A 24,925-nucleotide genomic window follows, 5' to 3' on the forward strand; every position below is an offset into this window, starting at 1 on the left:
TGGTGACCTAGTGTACTGCCCCAGATCAGCACTCCTACTCCGGCAAGCTTTGTGAATCTTTGTGAATGAGCCCTGACCTGTGCCACAAATTAGATTTGAACCTAGGGTGTAAACCCAGTCTCATCTTCATCCTCAACCTCAACCTCATCCTCAACCCCCCCCCCCCCCCCCCCCCCAATGCCCCATTCTGCCCCCACCCCCGGGAGCCGAGGCCTAGGAGCTGATGATCTGTCCAGACCAGGTCTCATGCTTGGTGCCGGGGTTGAGGTGTATGAGCTTCACCTCCACCGCCTGCACCTTCAGGTTCTTTGGTGGCACCCGGGAGACTTTGTACGTGACCTCGTCCCCTTCCACCGGGACGTACTCCCCCTCGATGCTGAGATAGAACAGAAATAAAAGATCTGGTTTACTTTTTAAAAACAACATGTTAAAATGAATTGGGGCGTAACAATCTCAATACAGGGTTTCTTTGTGTAGCAGAGCAATGTTGTTGTTATGCTAGATTATAAACAGAACCTTTTATTTTCATCTCAAATGAGTAGTTTAAAACGGATACACTTTTATTTTGAATGTGCAAAGTGAGCATGTTCGACTTTTATGTTTTTGGGGGTAACTTCCTGTTTTTTAGATTATATTAATTCCTCATGTTGAGTTACTGATTCTCCAAACGAAATCCCATTTGGTTTTTATAATGGGTTTAGAGTTTATAGATCATCTTTTTGGTTTGGTATTTAGTTTATTTTAATGAATGTACATAATGGATTCGCCTGTTCTGCGTCAAAGGACTTCACTGAGCGAGTTCGCAGTCTTTCTGACTGGAACAAGTAAAGCAGAGGTACGCATTTTCAGTGTTCCGACACTTGTTTGAATCACTATGTCTACATTGTAAATTATTATTATTATTTTTTATCTTCTTTTTCTCCGCCTGATTTTCTATTTTTCTCGTTATGCCAATTCCCCCCCTCCCCTACCTGGTCGTTGTGCGCATGTTCCTCCTACTGGTCGGTACAAGGGAACCCTGAAGCCTACCACATGCTTCCTCCAACACATGTGGAGACAGCCAGTGGCTCTTTTTTTCACCTGGCAGCGAGGACTCTCATTGGTGAAGCGTAACGCGTGGGAGGTCACGCTGCCTTCACCATTTCCTGCCTTTCGCTGAGCAGGCGACCAGACCTGACCTGTAGGCGTCGCTGTCCACAATGCCAGATTACCACCCACGACTTCCCTCCCCCTAACTCAGCCAAACGAGTTAGTATGACGACCGGCCCAAGCCGCAGGGCAATGCTGACTCCGGGAGTCGAGACCGCAGCCTCTTGCATTGGTGACGAGCGCAATCTCCGCTACGCCACCCGACCGCCCCGTCTACATTGTAATTGTGAGTCATGGTTTAGTTTTGGTGCTGCAATTTTCATGTGTGTGGTAATAATTATTTTGTCGTGTGTCAAAGAGCAAAAGTACCGCTGTGTAATTAGTATGGTTCTGTTAACAATTGGCAGGTGGAGTGCACCCGCAGCAGACGGTAGCTCACGCCATATTGCTTAAGTTTAAGTTTAAGTTTATTTGGATCCCCATTAGCCACAGCAGTGCTGGGGCTATTCTTCCTGGGGTCCATAACATGTAAAATACAGTTACAGACTTATACACTCACAACATTCACATGTCATACAGACAATTAAAACAACAATAAAAACCCTAATCAAATTCATAATACAATACAACAATATATACGCCTTATGAATTCATAATACAATACAATAATACCTACTCATAATTAATTCATAATACAATACAGCATAATATACTATTTAGCTTTTACATACATTATCTATGTTCATATCAGCCAATTATACAATCTTTTAATAATATATCCCTATCAGACACATGCCTTTTCATCTATATATACCTATCTCTTTATCAGACACATACATTTTCATTTACGTACACACTATTTATTAGGGAATGTCAATTTCTTTGGTTGAAAATGTTGTTTTACCACGATTTTGAAACGACATTTACTATTCTCCTGCTTAACATGTCTGGGAAGAGAGTTCCATTCCTGCATACCACGGAACATGACAGTTCGCTTCATTGCATTCGACCTCACTTTTGGAAGTGTAAAACCTCGTGCAGAAGCATGTCTGGTGGAATGGTTGTGTCTGTCAAGACTTATAGATAAATTGTTATATAAAATTGAGGGGATCTTTGTAACAAGAATATTCCTAGTGAATACAAGGAGTGAGAAGAGTAATTTATGTTTGACAAGTAACCAAGTTAAACAACTGTGCATCGCTGCAACATTAGTTCTGTACTCACAGCGAAGCGCTATACATGCTGCTTTGTTTTGTACCATTTGCAATTTTTTCAGTTTATTCGTCGTTACATTCGACCATACTGCAGGACAATAGTCAAGATTTGACAACCAGAGCTTGAATTACCTGTTTGATATAATTTAGTGGTAACAAATGAGCACATCTTTTAACAACAGAAATCCCTCTTCCCATTTTCACTACTATAGTTTATATGGTGTGACCATGACAATTTACTGTCTAATGTTACCCCTAGGAGTTTAGTCTCCTGGACTTGATTAATTACCACATCACTTATCAAAAGGTTCAAGACTGGGTTCGTTCTTAGAGTATGGTTTGAACCAAAAATGATGCTACTTGTCTTTGATATGTTTAGAACTAGTTTGTTATTCTTTATCCATTCCACCACTGATTGCAACTCTGCCTTTAGGACCGTATTTAATTCATTGGCTGTTGAGGCTGATGTGTAAATCGTTGAATCATCCGCATACATAGAAATATAGGACTTATTTAGGACAAGAGGCATGTCATTTGTAAATATGGTGTAGAGCAAATAAAAGGTGATGTGTTTGATTGATAACAGGTATGAATCGTTGTTTTGTACTTCAGTTTACTTTTGATTTAATTGATAATTGCACACTTTCCTATTATTTCATATGTTTTCTCCTGATTTAAATGTATATATGTTTGTAGTACACAACAGTGAGTAAGTGTACATTGAGTTTGCTGTTCACGCGCTTCTTTTCACTGGCTTTTTCTGACTGGAACAAGTAAAGCAGAGGTGGAGTGCACCCGCAGCCGACAGTAGCTCACGCCATATTGTTTGTGATGCGTTTGATTGATAACAGATCCCAGAATAAATTGGACGTAAACTGGCCGTCCTGTTGTCGGCGTGTTCTTCCAAAACCTTAAAGACACAACACAGAGCAGATCACGCTACATCTGCATTAGAAGACCCGAGGTTTGAGCTCTTGGTTGGTGTTGTTGATGAGACGCCAACTCATAGGATAACTCAGTTTGGTGGTATGGTATGGTTACTGCTATTAAAATAATTTCCAAAATAGTTTAGCGTAAGCTCCCATGTTGTTCCGAATTTGTTGTTTGACCACACGTAGGTCGGAGATGACGTGTTTCCTACTTCCAACGCCGCAGCTCCGACCATAAACTAACGTAGCATTAGTTCAAATGTAACAAATAAAACAATAAAACGTGTGTGTGTGTGTGTGCGCAGGCCACTCACTCTGAGATATGTACAAAGACGTCCTCCCCGCCGTGGGAGGGGCGGAGAAAGCCATGACCCTGTGACCTCGAAAAGTTCTTACAGACACCCTTATACACAGGTCCTGAGTGAGCACGCACAGTACTGCAGAGAGAGACACACACAGTGAGACAGAGAGAGAGACACACACACAAACACAGACACAGAGAGAGAGAGATATGCACACACACACACACACACACACAGAGACAGAGAGCGAGAGAGACACACACACACACAGAGACAGAGAGCGAGAGAGACACACACACAAACACAGACACAGACAGAGAGAGAGATGCACACACACACACACACACACAGAGACAGAGAGCGAGAGAGACACACACACACACAGAGACAGAGAGCGAGAGAGACACACACAAACACAGACACAGAGAGAGATATGCACACACACACAGAGACAGAGAGCGAGAGAGACACACACACACACAGAGAGCGAGAGAGACACACACAAACACAGACACAGACAGAGAGAGAGATGCACACACACACACAGAGAGCGAGAGAGACACACACACAAACACAGACAGAGAGAGAGAGATGCACACACACACACACACAGACAGAGACAGAGAGCGAGAGAGACACACACAGACACAGAGACCGAGCGAGAGAGACACACACAGACACAGAGACCGAGCGAGAGAGACACACACAGAGAGCGAGAGAGAGGTGGATGACAGGAGGAAGAAAACAGGAGAGAAAGAGGTAATCCTCGTCTCACAACAAAGCAGATGACAAAATTCCCATATTCAATGATTCATAAAAAAGGACAGAGCAACGTTGGTTCTTACGCGGAATATGTGCGGGTGCGTTTGGTGGGCAGCGGGCTGGGCAGCTCCCGGGGGCGGGGCTTCTCCCCTCCATCCTCCCACACGCGGCTCCCCTCCCTCAGGAAGGGGAAGGAGAGGGAGAGGGAGGCGCTGGGGGAGCGTAGCGGGGTCTCCGACGGTGACGTGAGGCCGGGGTTTGCCATGTCTGGGGCAGTGGTGTGTTGGAGGTGCCCTCGGCTTCTTGACAGTGAGCGCAGTCACGCTACACACTGACGACGGGGTGCTGACACACTGTTGTCTGTTTGTTAGTGTCTCTGTGAGTTTGCCTCTCGTCGCAGGGTCTGCTTCAGTGTCAGAGGCAAGTGATTATTCAGGTCACTGCTGTCGTTTTAAGTCAATCAGGGTGTCTTGCTGTAGAGGAAGAGAAAATGAGACGGAGACAGAGACAGAGAGAGAGAGAGAGAGAGAGAGAGAGAGACACACACACACAAACACAGACACAGAGAGAGAGATATGCACACACACACAGAGACAGAGAGCGAGAGAGACACACACACACGGAGACAGAGAGCGAGAGAGACACACACACAAACACAGACACAGACAGAGAGAGAGATGCACACACACACACACAGAGAGCGAGAGAGACACACACACAAACACAGACAGAGAGAGAGAGATGCACACACACACACACAGACAGAGACAGAGAGCGAGAGAGACACACACAGACACAGAGACCGAGCGAGAGAGACACACACAGACACAGAGACAGAGAGCGAGAGAGAGGTGGATGACGGGAGGAAGAAAACAGGAGAGAAAGAGGTAATCCTCGTCTCACAACAAAGCAGATGACAAAATTCCCATATTCAATGATTCATAAAAAAGGACAGAGCAACGTTGGTTCTTACAGAACCAACAGAAACCACACTCGACTAAATCAAATTATAAGAAAACAAAAAGAAAACTATCTGACACATTGGAAAGAAACAACCCAAAACCAGAGCAAATTGAAATGCTATTTGGCCCTAAACAGAGAGTACACAGTGGCAGAATACCTGAGCACTGTGACTGACCCAAAACTAAGAAGATCCTTGACTAGGTACAGACTCAGCGAGCACAGCCTATAGCCATTGAGAAAGGCCGCCATAGGCAGACCTGGCTCCCAAGAGAAGACAGACTGTGCACCCACTGCACACAAGATGAGGTGGAAACCAAGCTCCACTTCTTAACAACCTGCCCACTATACCAAGACATCAGAGACATATACTTCCCACAAATTGCAAACACCCAAAGAGACTTTGAAAACATGGACAATAACTCAAAACTCCCATACCTACTGGGAGAAATACAAGAATGTGCAAACACAGCAGCAAGATTTGTGAGCTGCTGTGACAAGAAAAGGACATCCAGCGGAATACAACCACCATAAAGACTGTACAAGAAATTCCGTCTGTAATGTACTGATTTCTTTTGTTTTCTCTGTTTGATTGTTTTGTTTTGTTTTGTTTGGCTTTGGCAATGTAAACGTATGTTTCCCATGTCAATAAAGCCCATTTGAATTGAATTGAATTGAGAGACATGAGAGAGAATAGAGGCTTCACGTTGCCAGAGGAGACCAGGGTTGAGAGGAAACGGCCAGCCAACAAAAAGCCCATTCAAGCCTTTCAAATCACCAGTGAAATTAAACTGCAGAGGATATCAGAGCAGTCTTCCGTGTGACACAAAGACAGATATCTCATTTGAGCTGTGGGAAATCCCAACGGCTCGACTGGGTATGGGTTATGATACATAGGCCCACATACCCCACTGTCTGCTTTGTCTCTTGATGATAGATACAGAAAACATTCCTTTTTGGTAAGCTGAAGTGATCAAATCCATACAGAACATTCAGCTATTTCTCCACAAAGATCTAAGGTCAGGAAAAGGGGACTGTTCCCTTGTCAGCACTCAAGGTCAACCTACGAGCGGCACGGTGGTGTAGTGGTTAACACTGTCGCCTCACAGCAAGAAGGTCCAGGGTTCGATTCCCGCTTGGGGACCAGGTTTCCATAATGCCAGGTACCCAGGTGGGGTATCTCCCAGGCCTTTCTGTGTGGAGTTTGCATGTTCTCCCCGTGCTCGCAAGGGTTTCCCCCCCGATAAGATAAACCCAATGGAAAAACATGCACAACAACAGATCGCTAACGCTGTGGCGTCCGTGACTAAGACGGACAGGAGCACTTGGATTGGTCCCCTGGCGCGGCTCACGTTGACGCCTGTCTGCTCCCGGCTGCCCTTGGGGGGGAAGGACGACGGGATGGGTTAATCGCAGAGACGAATCGCATCAGCGATCCTACAGACAATGCATGCGTGTGTGTTCCGGTGTGTGTGTGTGTGTTGTGGATAATAGCCAATGCCAATTAAAGACCTCTGACCAGGTCCTGCATTATTATTATTATTATTATATTATTATATTATACCCTTCAGTCACATGTAATCCTAACTTCAAATGCTCATGTTTTACTTGTACCAGCTGACTGAAGCTCACTGACATTTACTCCACGGTGCACACAAAGTACATTTCAGTGAGCCTCAGTCAGCTGGTACAGACAGGAGCTTGACCCCATTGACTTTGCATTGGTTTGTGGCAAACTATCTGGAGCTAGTATGAGCAACAGCATGGATTGTGCTGAGAAAGGACTCTACCGATCAACAACGTCATTGGCAAATAGAACATTGGGCTAGGGTAGGGCATTAACAACAGATGCACAATAGGTGGAACCATCTTCCCCCACAGAGACATCCACAAACTAAGCTGGAGATCCCCAGATGGGCATACGGTCAACCAGATTGACCATGTCATTGTCAGCAAGAAATGGCAACGATCTCTTCTGGATGTCAAAGTCCACCGGGGGGGCGGATGTTGGCAGTGACCACCACCTGGTGATAGCCAAGATCAGGCTAAAACTCAGAACAACACCAAACACCAAACAGCGATGCAAAGTGTTTGACATCAACAAGCTTCTTGCACCAAAAGTCCAAAAAGAGTTCACCATCGAGCTTAGAAACCGCTTCAGTGCACTGGAAGATGAAGATGGAGAAGAAAATAGAGATGTTGAGTAAACATGGGGGAACATCGCAAAAGTGTACAAAGAAACAGCAGAGAGTGTCATAGGCTTTAGAAAGAAAGGAGACAAACAATGGATAACACCTCAGTCATGGACAAAAATCGATGAGGAAGAAAGCCAAAGACAAACTGCTGAGTGCAAAGTCACCCAGGCTAACTGAACGTGCAAAGAAAGAGTACAAGGTGAAAGACTTAGAGGTCAAGAGGAGTGCCCGAAGGGATAAGAGAGCCTTTGTGGAGAACCTGGCAAGTGAAGCAGAGACGGCTGCAGCTAAAGGACAACTCAGTATAGTGTAGTATAGGATCACTAAACAGCTAAGCGGTCCAAGAAACATCTACACTAAACTAGTTAAGGATAAACAAGGTAAACTGATAACAACTGAAAGGGAACAAGCTGAAAGATGGGCTCAACACTTCCAATGGACCAGAACCTGAAGAGCCTGCAGATCCAGAACCTTTGGATGACATCGCTATTAACACCGATCCTCTCTCCCAAGCTGAAGTACAAACGGCAATCAAGGATATGAAGTGGGGAAAAGCCCCTGGAATCGACATGCTACATGCAGAAATGTTGATGGCAGATATCACCACAGCCTCCAGGGTGCTGACCGACCTCTTCGCCAAGATATGGGAGCACAATGCCATACCAAGGGAATGGAGCAAGGGCCTCATATGCAAGCTTCTTTAACACATTCTGGGCCATTGGGATGCATCTAATAAATCTCTAGAGGACCGGCAAATGTAAACAGACATGGGGCTGTTTGTAGAGCTAAATCTATACTTTATAGTATTGCTATCTGTCCATTCTCATTGTCAATTGAAACCATAAACCGTCCCTTCAAAATGGCTTAAAGAATTTTTTTTCTCAACAATACGTTCTAATTTTATAGCGCCGTGAATATAAGCGTTATACGGGATTTCGGCTAGGATATTTCCTGGAAGGCGAGATAAAGGGCTAATAGCTACTACCGTTATATCCAATGGCATTTCCGTTATACATATGCTACAGAAATAACTCAAACTGCATATGATTGGCACGATCCTCAAGCATGTATGCATGAAAGGGGGGGGGGGGGGGGCGGGGGACGTCGTTTCTGATGATTGATTACCAATAACCGCGTTAGCCTCATTAATTGATTCAAAGAGTAGGGTAAATCTGCAGTGCCGCTCGGCGACCTTGAATAGGTTATTAAAATGGAATAAAAGCAAAAACAACTGGCCACAGATATATCCGTGCTTCTGTCCACAACGGGTGGAATCGAAACACGGAAATCTCCGTGGTCGGGCGCCATTGTGTTAAGAAAGGTGACCTGAAAAACTGTGACAACTGGCGAGGCATAACACTTCCGTCCCTAGTAAAGTCTTTTGCAGAATCCTTCTTAAGAGATTTGATAGTGCCATAGATGTCAAGCTAAGAGAGGAACAGGCAGGATTTCGCAAAGGTCGAGGTTGTATCGATCAGATCTTTACCTTACGCAACATCATCGAACAGTGTATTGAGTGGAACGCCCCCTTGTATATTAACTTTATCGATTTTAAGAAGGCATTTGACAGTATTCATCGCGAGAGCCTATGGAAGATCCTAAGGGCATATGGAATACCTTCCAAAATGGTCAACATTGGAAAATTCTATGAACACTTTGAATGCAGTGTCATCCTTGATAACACCTTGACAGAGTCATTTCCCATAAAATCTGGAGTAAGACAAGGCTGCATCCTCTCTCCTATTCTGTTCCTGATTACCATCGACTGGGTTATGCGTCAAACTACATCAGACCGTCCCTGTGGAATCCAATGGACCCTGTTCTCCTTTATGGAAGACCTTGACTTTACAGACGATCTGGCAGTCATGTCATCCACTCGTAGCCACCTCCAGGAGAAGTCTGACCGGCTAAGCAATTATGCAAAGCGAACTGGTCTCTACATCAACCAGAAAAATACCCAGGTGATGTGCATCAATGCCCCAACAGCACCTCCAATCACCATCGATGGAGAGGCGTTGGAATGTGTAGAAGACTTTGTTTACGTACCTCGGAAGCCTCATAAGCAGTGAAAGTGGAACGCAAAAAGACATCAAGACACGCGTCTCAACAAAGCAAGAGGTGCTTTCAGCCAACTTCGCAACATCTGGAAGTCTAAACAATATAGCCTTAAAACCAAACTCAGGCTCTACAACAGCAATGTTAAGTCTGTCCTGCTATATGGCTCCGAGTGCTGGAGAGTAACAAAACAGGATATGAGAAAGGTTGACGTCTTCCACAATAGCTGCTTACGTAGGATCTGCAACATCTTTTGGCCAAATAGAATCTCGAATGAGGAACTTTATAAGAAGACAGGCAGCTTGCATATGTCCCTTGAGATAAGGAGACGGAGGTTAAGATGGCTCGGTCATGGTTTTGATAGCCTATCAGTGAGCTGGATGCAATCCTACCTGGAGGGGAGAGAACAGATGGTAGAGGTAAACGGTACTCTATCCCCCCCCCTCACAGTGAGCTGTGGTGTTCCACAAGGAAGCATACTAGGACCGCTACTCTTCCTAATTTATGCAAATGACATGTCGTCAGCCTGTGACTGCAACTTGTTCCTGTTTGCGGACGACTCAGCCCTGCTGGTCTCTGACAAGAACAAATTGCAGGTTGAAAAAACCCTCAGCACGGAACTAGGCAAAATCTGCATATGGCTCGCTGATAACAAACTATCATTACACATGGGCAAAACAGAGTCCATTCTCTTCGGTTCAAATAACAAACTCAGCAAGACCGACGGCTTCTCAGTTACAGTGGGTGACAATATTGTCACAAGGAAAGACGAAATTACCTACCTGGGTTCCATCCTAGAGGCAAATCTTTCCTGTGACAAAATGGCATCCAATGTAATAAAAAAAGTCAACCAACGAACTAGATTCTTGTACCGGATCTCCTCTCTGGTAAACAAGAATACCCTGAAGACTCTGGCAGGAGCACTCATTCAAGGGTACTATGACTATGCGTGCACCTCATGGTAGGGCTGGGCGATATGGCCTAAATATGATATCACGATATTTTCTGACCTTTCGGCGATCCCGGACGAGCCCCCATTTGAAAGGAATTCCCTCATAGTTCTTTTATTGAATGTCGGCGAGGTGAACAGAGAGTGAGACAGAGTCAGATGGCAGTCTGCAGAGTTTTACTGAACCGTCACAGCACAAGTAGATCACAATCCGGACCACGCACCTCCGCACACCGAGCGAGCCAGTGCCAAGTGGTGGTTTCGTCAATACATCGTCACATCATTTATACATTTCTCGTCAGAATGGTGTGTGTATCCCTCTCTGTGTGTATCCATGAATGTCTGTGTGGTGTGTCCGTGTGTGTGTGTGTGTGTGTGCTGGTGTTTGCTTAGATGGGGAAGAGGAGGGGCTGTATTCCTCCGCTCTCCTTATCAGATGGTGTGTGTATTTCTCTCGGTGTGTATGCATTGATGTCTGTGTGGTGTGTGTGTGTGTGTGTGTGTGTGTGCTGGTGTTTGCTTAGATGGGGGAAAGGAGGGGCTGATTCCTCCGCTCTCCTTATCAGATGCTTTTCTGTGTGTTCATGTGTGTTAGTGTGCTAGAGTGTGTGTGTGTGTGTGTGTGTGTTGGTGTGTTAGAGTGTGTGTGTGTCGGTGTGTGTGTGTGCTAAAGTGAGACACTCTCGAACAAAAAAGGGGGGGGGTGTGTATGTCTCTCTATGTGTGTGCATTGATGTCTGAGATGACGGCATATAATTTGTGTGTGTGCATGTGTGTTGGTGTGTGTGTGTGTGAGTGTGTGTGTGTCGGTGTGTGTGTGGGCTTTTGCATGCTCCTGATATCATCATGCACCTGTGTCCAGACTGTTTCAAAGGGGGCCCTATGTTTACACAGAGACCGTTTCATGGGGCGGCCTGTGTCTACACAGAGACATCTGACGTCAGTGTACAGCCTGAAGAAGATATTGACAACAGATCAATGAATTAAAACTATCAGATACACGATACGCATCACGATGTTTTTCTTTTTTTCCCCAAACAATTCATTATGAGGCTTACCAAGACAGTATTTGAGTTTGCAAGCTAACATTAAAGACAAAATAAAATACCCATGCATTTAGCATTTTTATATTATATATTAGATTTAGATTATTGGATTATTAGATTATATATTGCATATATTTAGCAATGAGATATTATATGATTTAGATATGAAATATGATGAATTGAAAATGGGGGACCCTGATGTAAACAAGACGAAAGTCTTTCTCTGGTCTGCATCCTCCAGTCCACTGTTGACTGTTGTTGTATTGAGCTGGGCCCCGTTCCCCGTACCTGGATAACTGAGTTAGCCGGATAACTTTCGGTCAAGTCTGACTTAAGCCGGACCTTCCTGTTCCCCGAAGCTGGATTGTCTAAATCACCATGACAACAGATCAAAAAGTTTGAGCCTGGTCGAGAGCAGGGTTTAAGTTCAAGTTAGCCGGATGAACCATCGCCACGCCCCCGCAAAGAAATGACAGCCCGTTTCCTGAAATTATTCCCACAGTCTACGATCTGCATTATACCATTCTGAATTACGTTTTTGTGCTCCATTCTTCCAGAGGGGGCTTTTGAAATGTAAAATAGACCCAAAATGCTGATACTAAATTCACTTTGTCCTAAATAATGCACGTTATATACAGTGGCGCTCGCTCGGTGCGATGTACACATTATGTGGTTATTTTAACAACGCGCAGCATTGCAAATGTGAATCCCGCGGGGACATCCTTAATGATTGAAACCTATCGCTCGTTTGGCTCTGATTCCTTTCATATTCTCCGCTGTGGATGAGGAGCGAGGAAGGACAGGAGCGCCTGGATTTTGTTTCATTCAAGCATAAAATTGAAGTGTCTATGCGTGGATTGTGGATTTTGTGTGATATTGTAACTGGGATTAAGATGTCTGATGAGATGCGCTGTTTGACGGATTTGAGAAATTGAATGAGCCGTTGACGTCACATTAATGAATGAGAATAAAGAGATGAAACTTCATTCAAAATAAAGAATATTCTAAACACGGGTCTCTCGTTCATTAATGTATAAACAATGAATTTATCCCATCTGGCACAGTGGCGCAGCGGTAGTGCTCAATCCTGGCAACCCGGCGACCGGTGTTCGAAACCCCGTGTTTCCAATATAATTTTTTGGAATATAATATTAATGATTATACGCAGAAGTAGCCTAGTTTTAAGTTAAAATATTATAAATCTACATGCATTGAGGATGTCATTCTTTATATAGCTCTCAACGTGCACCAAATTGAATTATTCCTACATTGCAAAGAGAAGGAAAAGACTAGGTTTCGAACCCCGGTCGTCTGCGTGAAAGTCAAAAGAAGAACCCGTTACACCACAGTGGAGATAAGTAAAAGATCGACCATACATCAATCAATGGGTAAGAGAGCCGTATCGTTATTCTGTATAACAGTTTAACTAATTATTTTCGCTAGCAAGATCTCATTTGATTATTCAATCCAGCAGGCAAGTTTAAAGGAATATAATCTGATTGATTGAGGTAATGAGGGACTTAAAATTAGCCTATAGATAACGCATTTAACTTGTCGGCGAGGCGATTGAGCCGTACTGCAATATGTTAATAAAGTTTTAAATCAATTAATCAATCAATGCAGGATCTCTGCTATCGATACGTGCTGGCTTTTCAACTGGAGCGGCCGCGCGCACTTATCCTGGGTCTCAAGTCTGGTTTGAGTTAACAAGACTGAATCCACCTTCGAGGAACAGGAAAATCCCGGCTTCAAACATCGGGTTAACTGAATCTGGATAATGTGACTCTTGATCGACTTAGTTGAACCAGGTACGGGGAATAGGGCCCTGTACTGTATTGTACCCATGCTGCAATCTGTTAATAACGTTTTCATTCATTCAGACGGCAAACAGAATCATTTTGATTGACAGTCGCGTCTGCCAATTACGTCACACCGCTTCCACCCACCCTGCTGTTCTTAGCACCAATCGGCAAGCGCGTATTCATTTTTTACTTCCGCCATTGGAGAGCTCAATGACAACAACAATGGCAGCGGTAGCTCGCCGCGGCCGACGTTTAGCTTTTAGGTCCGCAGAATGACTAAACGACTGGAGGCATAATGATTTTACTGCAACGGATGTTATAATAAAAGCCTTTCCATACATCTGTCTGATTGAAAACTTTATTAACAGACCGCAGAATTGGCACAACTGAGTCAGCACGGGCTGAGATATGAACGACTAATGCTTGCTATATCTAGGTCGACCTCGGACGTTGCTATGTAAATACGCTGATGTTATTGAAAGTGTAACTATATAACGTTAATGCCACAAAACGAATGCCTTTGTTATCATAAGTAGTAACATTTGATGCAGTAGTGTGTGTGTGGGGCGGCGCTGTTCAAAAGTGTCAACGCGTGGACCAGATTGACGCGACACAAGCCTCTTGGGCAAAACATCACGATATCCACGATACGTTTAAAAAGTGTATCGTTAATGAACTGTACCCGATATTTATATAATATCGTCATATCGCCCAGCCCTACCTCATGGTACCAAAGCACCTCAAAGGCGCTTAAAACAAAATTACAAACATCACAAAACAAACTGGTCAGACTACTACTTGACCTGAACCCCAGAACCCACCTCACCCCTGCCCACTTTGCCAACCTAGGATGGCTTAGAGTAGACGACAGAGTACAGCAACTTGCAATGGGCCTGGTCTACAAGATACACTATACGACCGGGGTGCCCATGTACATGTCAAAATACTTCCCAAAGGTCAGTGAATACCACAACCACTACACCAGAGGAAGCTCAACAAATCATGTTAAACCCAGATTCGGCTCAAACAAGGGACTAAACACGTTTCGCAATTATGCCACAACAATGTGGAACGCCCTACCCAAAGCTGTAAAGGAATGTGAATCCCTGCCCACATTCAAAACCGCCCTTAAAGAGCACCTACGGGAGGCTGCAATTCGAAACTGGCCACCGTAAATGCCCAAAACCCCCACCACCTCCTAATAGACAGTCTCCTCCCCACCGCATGTATATATTCCCTCCCCGCCGTATGTATATTTCCCTCCCACCCACCCACCCCCTCCTAATGTACAGTCCCCTCCCCATCATATGTATATACTCTGTCAGGATCTAGGGGTAACAGTACTGTATATTTGAATACCGCCTATGTCACAAATGTATCAGTACTAAATACCTATATGTCCCTATGCCATAAATGTCATGTATGTTGTGTATGTCATAAATGTCTATATGAATTGAAAATGGGGGACCCTGATGGAAACAAGACAAACGTCTTTCTCAGGTCTGCATCCCCTTAACAATTGTATGTATTGAGCCGTACTGTATTGTACCCATTCTGCAATCTGTTAAATAAAGTTTTCATTCATTCATTCATTCATGTATTGAGGATGCCCAATGAAAGGTTACCCAAAGTTGCCTTGAGATGGACCCCAGTTGGGAAGAGAAAGAGGGGTAGACCAAAGAACACCTGGCGAAGGACAGTGATGATGGAGCTGAAGGAGATGGGTCTTTGCTGGGACGAAACGCAGGCCAAAGCACGAGACAGGATTCAGTGGCAGTGTATGATTGCGGCCTTTTTTTTGTATGCCGAGGTATGGATTGAATCTACCATCGTCAACGATATATACAAATCATAAAATCATTTGTGTATTTTTTTAAGTTAATCAAAAAGTTGTTCCTTGCAGCAGTAATATTAAGATTTTGGGATCAAATGATGACTCAAATATACCCCTTTGAATGAAAAAGCACCATGATAATTGTATTACAATAAAACAAGTAAAAAATATGTCAAATCACACTTTGATTCGCACTGGAAAAAAACAAATACCATCAAATATCATTGTACCGTTGCAAATACTAAAATAATTGCGATGTCATATTCTTTTTTTTTTTTACTTTAATTTATAGCATTTTCAGCTTTTTCTGGCCACACAGGACCGATAGAGGGAGAACGGGAGGAGAGGTAATGGGCAAATGGTCGCCGGAACTGGGAAACGAACCCGGGACGACCGCTTCGCGACTCAGCGCGCTATGTGGTGTGCTACTGGAGCGCCCCGTGATGTCATATTTTGACCATATTGCCCAGCCTCGACATAAAGAAATAGCACGGGTGTAGCTACAGACTACACAAGACTACATCAATCACTCATGTTTTTAAAATAGGTTTGAAACAAAAGCATTTAAGTTGTGCACGATGGTTACTGCAGCGATGCAGTGGTAAAAATAAAAGGTGGATAAACTATGAATAATTACAATACACACATACACACACACACATATATATATATATATATATATATATATATATATATATATATATACACACATTTCCTTTCCAGAATAGCACTAGTTGGTCCACGGGCACCTGACTATGGACACCTAATTTACTACTCCTAAATAGTTAGGACGGGTTAAATGCAGTAGAGGACAAATTCCTGGTAGGCTATAAGCAGAAAATGTGCTTGGCAAATAAAGATTTATAATTCTAATTCTAATTTGTTATGATTCCTCAAAAGCCCCTATGTCTGTGTAACTGGTATCAATCTGAAACGACATACTATAATCTATGCTATGAATTTCAATCATAAAGAATTATATCGGCTTAAAAAGGTGGATTAAATCTATTTCACAAATAAATGAATACAAATGTGGACAAACTCAACTGAGTGGGTTTACCCTGAAGATGGGAGGAAACAAACACACAAAGCAATCAAGCCTGCGGGGTTCTCCTGAGTCTCCTCCATCTTCAAGGCCAGTCCTGCATCACCAAGGTTACACTAGAACACAGATTTGACAGCTCGCCCACTGGAAAGGCACACGCCGCCGTGACGTCAGACCAGCTGCAGAACGCAACTGCCTGACGATCTCTAGTGGTGTGTTTCTGACGTCAGCGTACGATCCCTTCGCCTAGTATTCTCCACTTGCACAATCTGAAAGTAGCCACTTCCGGTTGCCAATGGCACTTCCTGTCCCATCCAAATACATTGGTTTTAGCTACTTTTCTCCCCTTATTTAAACAACTTTGTCGTCACAGAGAGGCAATGAAACGTTTGTATTATTATAGTATAGAATGTATTTAATAAGCAAACGTTTGTCAGCAGGGTTTTTGGGCTGTATTTCATGTAAAAACGTTTACTGTTAGTTTCCTTGCTCAGCCAGCATTAGCTAACAGAAGCTAGTGGTTAAACAGGCCGGATTAGCTTTGAGCTAACTATCTTTCCCGACCCATGTATTCATTCCATTCTAAACATAACGTTAGTTTACAAAACATGACCCGTCTATATAACATTGAGGAACAAATTATAATTGTGTGGGTGTGTGTTTTGGTGAACATTGGACTGCAAACAGAAAATGCATCACAGTTACAGACAGTAGCTACTGTTAGCTGCACTCAGGCTGGCTGCACTCAGGCGGCGCGATCAGCCTGCTGGACGCCTTTTCCTTAATGATAAGCAAGCAGTGCAAGAATGCGGAAGCATTCTACCGTAGTGGCGTGCGGTAATGCGCCTTTCATTTTCCGCCGCCCAGCGCCCGTGCGTGCACCGGCGGCGGCGTGCTCGCTCAGGTGCGTGCGTGCGCCGGCGTGCTCGCGCGAGGTGCCCGCGCATGCGCATGAGATCCCGCCTTGGTTCGACACGAGCGGAGCTCAATATATATAAGTCACCGCCCCTTATTCAGTATCTAGAAATAGCTCAATTGGCAAGACTACATGGCTGTGGATCCTATGGCTCGTTTGCTGGCGAGTTCGAATCCCATCGAATATTTTTTTTTTAACATGATTTTTTTTTAACGTGTATTCTTTCGCCGGTTAAGGTTAGGCATGGTTAAGGTTAAGGTTAAGGTTAGGCATTGTTTCGGAGTTGGTTAAGGTTAGAACGGTTAAGTTTAGGCGCTGTTAAGGAGCTGGTTAAGGTTAGAGTTTGTCAAAGAGAATGGCAATATAATTTCTATGGTTAAGGTTAGGCATGGTTAAGGTTAAGGTTAAGGTTAGGCATTGTTTCGGAGTTGGTTAAGGTTAGAACGGTTAAGTTTAGGCGCTGTTAAGGAGCTGGTTAAGGTTAGAGTTTGTCAAAGAGAATGGCAATAGACAGCCTATTTCCGCGCGACAGCTCCCAAAGCGGGCCTGAAAAGAAAGGCGCTTTACCGTAGTGGCGTGCGGTGACGAATGCTTCCGCATTTTTGCACTGCTTGCTTATCATTAAGGTAGACGCTGCCTCGGATTATGTTGTTGGGGGTGGAAGGTTTGTCCAGAAGACCACTAATCAGCTGAAGCCTGATGCGGTTCCCTCGGTCTTCGACAGACAGACCGAGGCGCATCAATAGTCCAATGTACAATTTTGTTTGTTTGTACAGTGTCTCCCCCCCCCCCCCTCAATGTACAGTTTTGCTTGTATATACAGTGTGCCCCCCCCCCCCCCAACCACCTCCAATGTAGATTACCCAGTATGGTTGTCAATATCCCAGTGTACGCAACCCCCCCCCCACCCAACCTCCTCCAATGTACAGTTTCTACGTCAAATGTATATACTCCCTTTTCCTGACTCCTTTTTTTTATATTTTTTTTATTATTGCAAAACAAAAAATTATTAAAAGTCAGTACTCAACACACAATGCATAATGAAACTTTCAGTAAAGGTGGTTATAATATATGCAAGTACAGAAACAGGATAAAACAAAAATAGTCTATAATAACATTTTAGCCGTATACAGTGTATATCCAGCGAAATTACAATTATATAAATGTTAGTATATAATATACCCCTAATACCTATTTTCTAAAACCCTACACACATATGCTCCAGCTCAAACCCCCCCTCCCAGACCCCCTCTTGGATAGTACCTCCATTATCCCTCACTCCTAACCAGACACCACCATTATAAGCTAGCTTTTATTCTCTCCACCACTTCTAACCACATTGACATTTTGGATTCATTGAGCCCCAGAATTCTTGCTGTAGATATTTCTTGATATATCACATCAAGATATGTAAGAAACCACACTTTTCGGCACATTTTTTCCGGTTGAAACCAACGTGATGCGATCAGTTTTTTAGCTACTGTGATACCCGATAAAACCAATCTTTTTAGTTGTGGATTCACTGCAAACTCAAAAACATCATTCAATAGTAATACCGCGGGGTGTACAGGTATATTCCAAAATACGAGTGTTGATAATTGTTGGGATACATCTTTCCAGAATGCCTTAACTGGTGGGCAGTCCCAATACATGTGCATAAATGTTCCTTCGTCCCCATTTGTACATTGGGAGCATTTGGAGTCTTGTATAAGCCCCATTTTGCACAGCCTTATAGGAGTCAAGTATGTCCTGTGAATATAGTTCAGATTGATTTGTTGATGATCCGGGTTCCTTGATGTAAGTCGGACATTTGCCCAGGCTCCTTGCCAATCAAAGTCATATTCCAGGTCTGGTATATCCCTCCTCCAGACAGTGTCTATTTGAAGGGTTTCATACGAGGACGTTAGTAATTGATAATAAAAACTTGATACAAAACCTCCCAATGTATCTCTTTCATAGAAAAATTTGTGGTATCTGTGGTGTTCAATTGGTACTAGTAATGGAACACCGTGAGATCTCATACAAAGTCGTAACTGTATGTAAAAAAGCCATGTGGACTCGGTGAGGTTAAACTTTATACATATTTCGACATAACTACAGAGGCCCTTGTTATTAAAAATATCCCCTAATGTGTGTATGCCTTTCTCTTCCCATATAGGGAATCTTATAGGTCGCTTTCCCATTAAGAGTGCATTGTTATTGAATATGGGAGTGTGATTATGCCATTCTTGAGGTTTAGGATATTTCTTTTGTGTTTCCCGCCATGTTCTGATTGCATGGGTAATTATTGGGCCAAATTCTCGCTCACAATGCTTGATTGAAAGTTTAGTGTGTGCTATGTCTTCCAGTCTCTGTGGGGCTACCATGTTTCCTTCTAATTCTCTCCAAGATACCAAAGCCTGGGGATCAGACCATATCTTCACTGGTCTTAAAGTGAAGGCCTTAAAATATTGTAAAAAATCTGGGACTGCCATGCCACCGTCTGCTTTATTTCTCTGTGCGGTGGATCTTTTTATGCGAGGTGGTTTGTTATTCCAAATAAATTTGTATGTGGAGGTTTGTAATCTTTTCCAGTAGCCCTCTGGAGGAGGTAACGGAAGCATTGAGCTGAAGAAATTGATTCTTGGTAATACATCCATCTTAACTATTGATACCCTTGCCTGTACTGAGTTTTTAAGTTTTGCCCACCTGTCCAGGTCGTCTTTGATTTTGTTCTGTATTTTTGTGTAATTGTGCTTCACCGTTTGTCTTATGGTGGGAAATATTTCCACACCCAAGCATCTGAAATGTTTGACCATAGGTATCGCACCTGGGAGGGTTGTGTCTTTTTTTGCACTGGTGTTAAGAGGAAGAAACGCCGACTTAGGCCAATTTATTTTAAATCCCGATAAATCACCAAAGTTTTCTATCAACTTGAGTATATGCGGCAATGTGTTGTTGGGGTTTTGCATGAACAATATTACGTCGTCCGCATATAAACTAATTTTAAGATGTGTGCCCTTGATTACTATTGGTTCTATGTGTTGGGATTGTCTTATAAATTGTGCTAAAGGTTCTAATGATAGATCGAATAGTCCGGGACTAAGAGGGCAACCCTGTCTGGCTGAGCGTGATACCGGAAAGATATCGGAGATGAATGTGCCTGTTGTAATCCTGGCCGATGGGTCCTTGTATAGTACTTTAATCATATCAATGAATCCTTTTCCTAACCCCATCCTTTCTAATACTGCCCATAGAAACGACCATTCTAACCTGTCAAATGCTTTCATAGCATCCAGGGATAGTATCGCCTTAGGTGTGTTGTCCTCTTTGTCAGCATCTAGTACGTGCAGTATTCGCCTTATGTTATCATTGATCAGACGACCTTTTATGAAGCCTGTTTGGTCCGGATGGACTAAAGACGTCATATGCTTTTGCAATCTGATGGCTAATATCTTAGAGTACAGTTTGACATCGGTTCCATGGAGGCTTAAAGGACGGTAACTACCGCACTCAGTGGGGTCTTTGTCTTTTTTGTGAAGAACTGAAATGAGTGCGGTATTTTGGTGTTTATGGAAACTTCCCTCTTTGACTGAGTATAAGATCATATTTAGTAATAAGGGTCCAAATATGTCCCAGCAAGAAATGTACATTTCTGATGGGATACCGTCAATTCCCGGAGCCTTGCCGTTTTTCATTCCGGATATGGCCTCCTTGAGTTCTTCTAATGTGATCGGTACTTCTAACTGTTTAGCGTCTTCCTCCGTAATTTTAGGGAGAGTAATTTGATTAAGATATGTGTCTAATTTGTCTTGATCAAAGGTCGTTTCTGAATTATATAAATCGGAGTAGAATTCTTTGAATGTATCGTTTATTATTTTGGGTTCTGTTACTAGAGCTTGTTGTTTCCTAATGGCAGTTATATCTGCAAATTTTGCATTAATTCTTAGTCGCATGGCTAATAGGTGACTAGGTTTAGAGCCTTGGAAGTACTGCTGTTGTCTTGTGCTGCGTATTTGCAATTCCGATTTTTGTCTGTATATTGCTTTGATCTCTGTCTTTAGAATGTTTACTTGGTTTTCTAGTCTAGTAGAGTTGTTGTATTTTAAAGAATTAAAAAGCGTTGAGTAAAGCGTTTCCATTTCAGATAGTTTTGTGTTTTGATTTTTGCGCAATATGGAGGAAAATCTATCCGAGAAATCCTTAATCATAGTCTTTACCGACATCCATAATATTCTGGGATCTTGCACCGAGTTAGTATTATCCCGTAGGAATATTGCGAGGGCTTCTTTAATTTGTGTAATGAATTCATTGTTGTTAAGCAGCATAGAATTAAAACGCCACCTTGGGGCCCGGGAAGATAGTGTACCAAATGTTGCTTTCAGGATTAAGTAGCAGTGGTCTGATAGCGCATTGGGTGTCATTTCCACTTCATATTTATCAAATATTCTCGGGGATGCAAAGACGTAATCAATTCTGGATAGTGTGTTGTGTCTCGACGAACGACAGGAGTACTTGCGGGTCATGGGGTTAAGTGAACGCCATAAATCAGTTACCCCTGTTGATTTCGACCAATCTTTTAATGCTTTAGATGAATTTTTTTGTTCGCTGGAAAAGGTAAGGTAAGTTTTGTCCATCCTTGGGTTCCAAATGGCATTAAAATCCGCACCTATTATATATGAGTATTCGGGATGGTTTAACATTTCTTCGGTTAGTGAAGTGAAGAAACCCACTTCGTACAAATTTGGGGCATATACCGCTGCTAATGCAATTTTCCTGTTATTGTGTATAATCCTAGCTATAGTTATGCGCCCCTCAGCATCCGACCATACCCCTTTCAATTCGATATTTAATTTGCGTCTGACGACTATGGCTACCCCTCTAGTTCTCGTAACAAAAGAAGAGTGACTAATATTATGGTATATGTTATCCGCTAACGTATTTATGTCTTCCTCTAAAATGTGCGTTTCGCTTAATAAAGCCAAGTCCACATGTTCTTTTTTCATCAGTGTGAGCACGCTTTTGCGTTTGTGTTGTTTGTTTATCCCTCCGGTGTTCCATACCATTATATTCAAACTAGCCATAATCTATGCATGTTTTTGTGTAGTTTTTGGTAATGTTTCTGGAGTGTGAAGCTACAATAGATGTACATCCAATTAATGAGGTCCCGTTGAGAGCTGAGCTTAAAAACATATATATATACAAATAAAAATCCCCTAATTTCCCCTCACCCAGAAAGTCGTACAGGCCTGTGTTCCAAGAACACATCCTCCGCGATTGACTTTCTCCCCTAGTCCACCGGATTGCCCAAACTGAGCATTGTAATCTTAATCTACCTATGCTAATTGCCATAGGATCTAACATTTCCATTCTATTGCAATAGAATGTCGCTTTTGGTCTTGCACCTTCCCTTACTGTAATGAAGTGTTGTGATAAATGACAGAAAAAATAAAATAAACAATAAAAAAAGAGAATAAACCATTATCGACATATTCATTTGAACCCTCTACTAACGTGTGGAAAAAAGGAAAAAAGGAAAAGATTGTAGAGCAATATTGACACCTTAATGTGAAGAACATTGGAAAAGAACAATGTAAGTTAAAATATATTTTAAAAAATATAGATTAATGAGAAGAAAAAATTAAATAAAATAAAAATCAATGGAAAGATATAGATAAGGAATGAGAGATGACTCCTTCTGTATCACAAACAGTACTGTATTTGCAAATCTGGTATGTCATAAATGTATAGATGTAGCAGTACTGACTATCTGTATGTCATGTATGTCATATATGTCCAGATGAATTGAAAATTGATGTAAACAAGACGAAAGTCTTTCTCTGGTCTGCATCCCCTTAACAATTGTGTGTATTGAGCTGTACTGTATTGTACCCATTCTGCAATCTGTTAATAAAGTTTTCAATCAATCAATCAATCCCGGGAGCGATGGCTAGCTAGTTAGCACCAGCCGAGGACCGGCGTTAGCTGCCGGGAGCGATGGCTAGCTAGTTAGCACCAGTCGGGGACCTGGAGCGATCAGAAGCACCAATCAGAAGTCGAAAATGTGTCATCGACGAAACGTCGACCCGCTCGAGATGATGATACTATTAAACTGTCATTCATTGAATTTGCGATGACCAACCTGCCAAGCGTGCAGCACATTTCCAAGAGCCCAAACAATATATACACACATTTCCTTTCCAGAATAGCACTAGTTGGTCCACGGGGCACCAGACTATGGACACCTAACTTACTAGGACGGGTTAAATGCAGTAGAGGACAAATTCCTGGTAGGCTATAAGCAGAAAATGTGCTTGGCAAATAAAGATTTATAATTCTAATTCTAATTTGTTATGATTTCTCAAAAGCCCCTATATCTGTGTAACTGGTATCAATCTGAAACGACATACTATAATCTATGCTATGAATTTCAATCAAAGATTTATATCGGCTTAAAAAGGTGGATTAAATCTATTTCACAAATAAATGAATACAAATGTGGACAAACTCAACTGAGTGGGTTTACCCTGAAGATGGGAGGAAACAAACACACAAAGCAATCAAGCCTGCGGGGTTCTCCTGAGTCTCCTCCATCTTCAAGGCCAGTCCTGCATCACCAAGGTTACACTAGAACACAGATTTGACAGCTCGCCCACTGGAAAGGCACACGCCGCCGTGACGTCAGACCAGCTGCAGAACGCAACTGCCTGACGATCTCTAGTGGTGTGTTTCTGACGTCAGCGTACGATCCCTTCGCCTAGTATTGTGTGTGGTTTGGACCAAAACATTAGGCGACATTATAGCACCAATCAGTCAGAGTGGCATTTTTTTTACTGGCATCAGTGATTCGACATCTGGATTTAGAAAAATTATTAAATAAATAAAAAAGCTCGAGCCTCTAGGTTGTTTAGGCTGGCTTAATTAAGAGGGATTCTACCGTGGGAAAGCCATATACTAGGAACTCTGTGGGAATATGTGGAGATAATGGTAAAAAAAAAAAAAAAACTAACCGACTGTGTGTGTTAAAACAGAACGACTGAAAGCAGTCGAATGAGCTGCAGTTTCAACATAGGGGCCGTTCTTAAATGTTAAATACAGGAGATCCCTCACGTTGCGTGGGCGTGTAGACTTATTGATGTGTTAGCCCAGTGGCACCGTGACCATCACTACTAGCTTACTCTACTACTACACTACACATCTAACCAGAACACGCTATTCAATAACGAATGTTTCAAGTCAAAACGACACGGTTCCCGAAAATGCAATTCCATCTTTCTTTGAAGGAATGCCAAAACATTCTCTAGAAATGCTATGGAATCGTGGAACAAGCGGCGTTGCACGGATGAGTATCGCCATGACATTAATAACTTGGGACAACGAGACGAACGGTCCGTCAAAAGCACCAATCAGAAGTCGAAAATGTGTCATCGACGAAACGTCGACCCGCTCGAGATGATGATACTATTAAACTGTCATTCATTGAATTTGCGATGACCAACCTGCCAAGCGTGCAGCACATTTCCAAGAGCCCAAACAATAGCCATTGATCATTCCCATGCAGGCAACGCAAGATGTATACAATGATAGCACGTTACTTACATTGAGAACGGTAGCAGGTTGAGGACGAAGTGTGTTTTTATCAGTTACTATTAGTATTATATAACAATTAAATAAATAAATCCTGTAAATCCGCGTAGACCAACGGAATACCCTGATGTTAGGGGTGGTGAGCGTGCGCAGCTGGTGGAGATTCCAATGGCGTGATGAGACTCTCCCTGCCGTGTGTGTGTGGAGGAAAGAAAGAGCGACAGCGGGGAGGGGGTGGTGTGTGTGTCTACATGCAACATG

General features: G+C 42.9%; 1 protein-coding gene across 1 annotated transcript; it reads right to left on the minus strand.

Annotated features, from left to right (window-relative positions):
* Window positions 1–213: 213 nt before the first annotated feature.
* csdc2b (cold shock domain containing C2, RNA binding b) lies at window positions 214–24,841 on the minus strand (the record flags this gene model as incomplete). The annotated part of the gene is made up of 4 exons (XM_084329995.1): window positions 24,677–24,841; window positions 4,380–4,769; window positions 3,547–3,669; window positions 214–376 (listed from the first exon to the last, which is right to left on the minus strand). The coding sequence occupies exons 2-4, from the start codon at window positions 4,559–4,561 to the stop codon at window positions 214–216; spliced, it is 468 nt and encodes a 155-aa protein (XP_084186121.1). The 5' UTR covers window positions 4,562–4,769; window positions 24,677–24,841.
* Between the last annotated feature and the right edge of the window lie 84 nt (window positions 24,842–24,925).

The sequence above is a fragment of the Notolepis coatsorum genome (assembly GCF_963971535.1).
Source record: "Notolepis coatsorum genome assembly, chromosome: 14".
Taxonomy (NCBI): Eukaryota; Metazoa; Chordata; class Actinopteri; order Aulopiformes; family Paralepididae; genus Notolepis; species Notolepis coatsorum.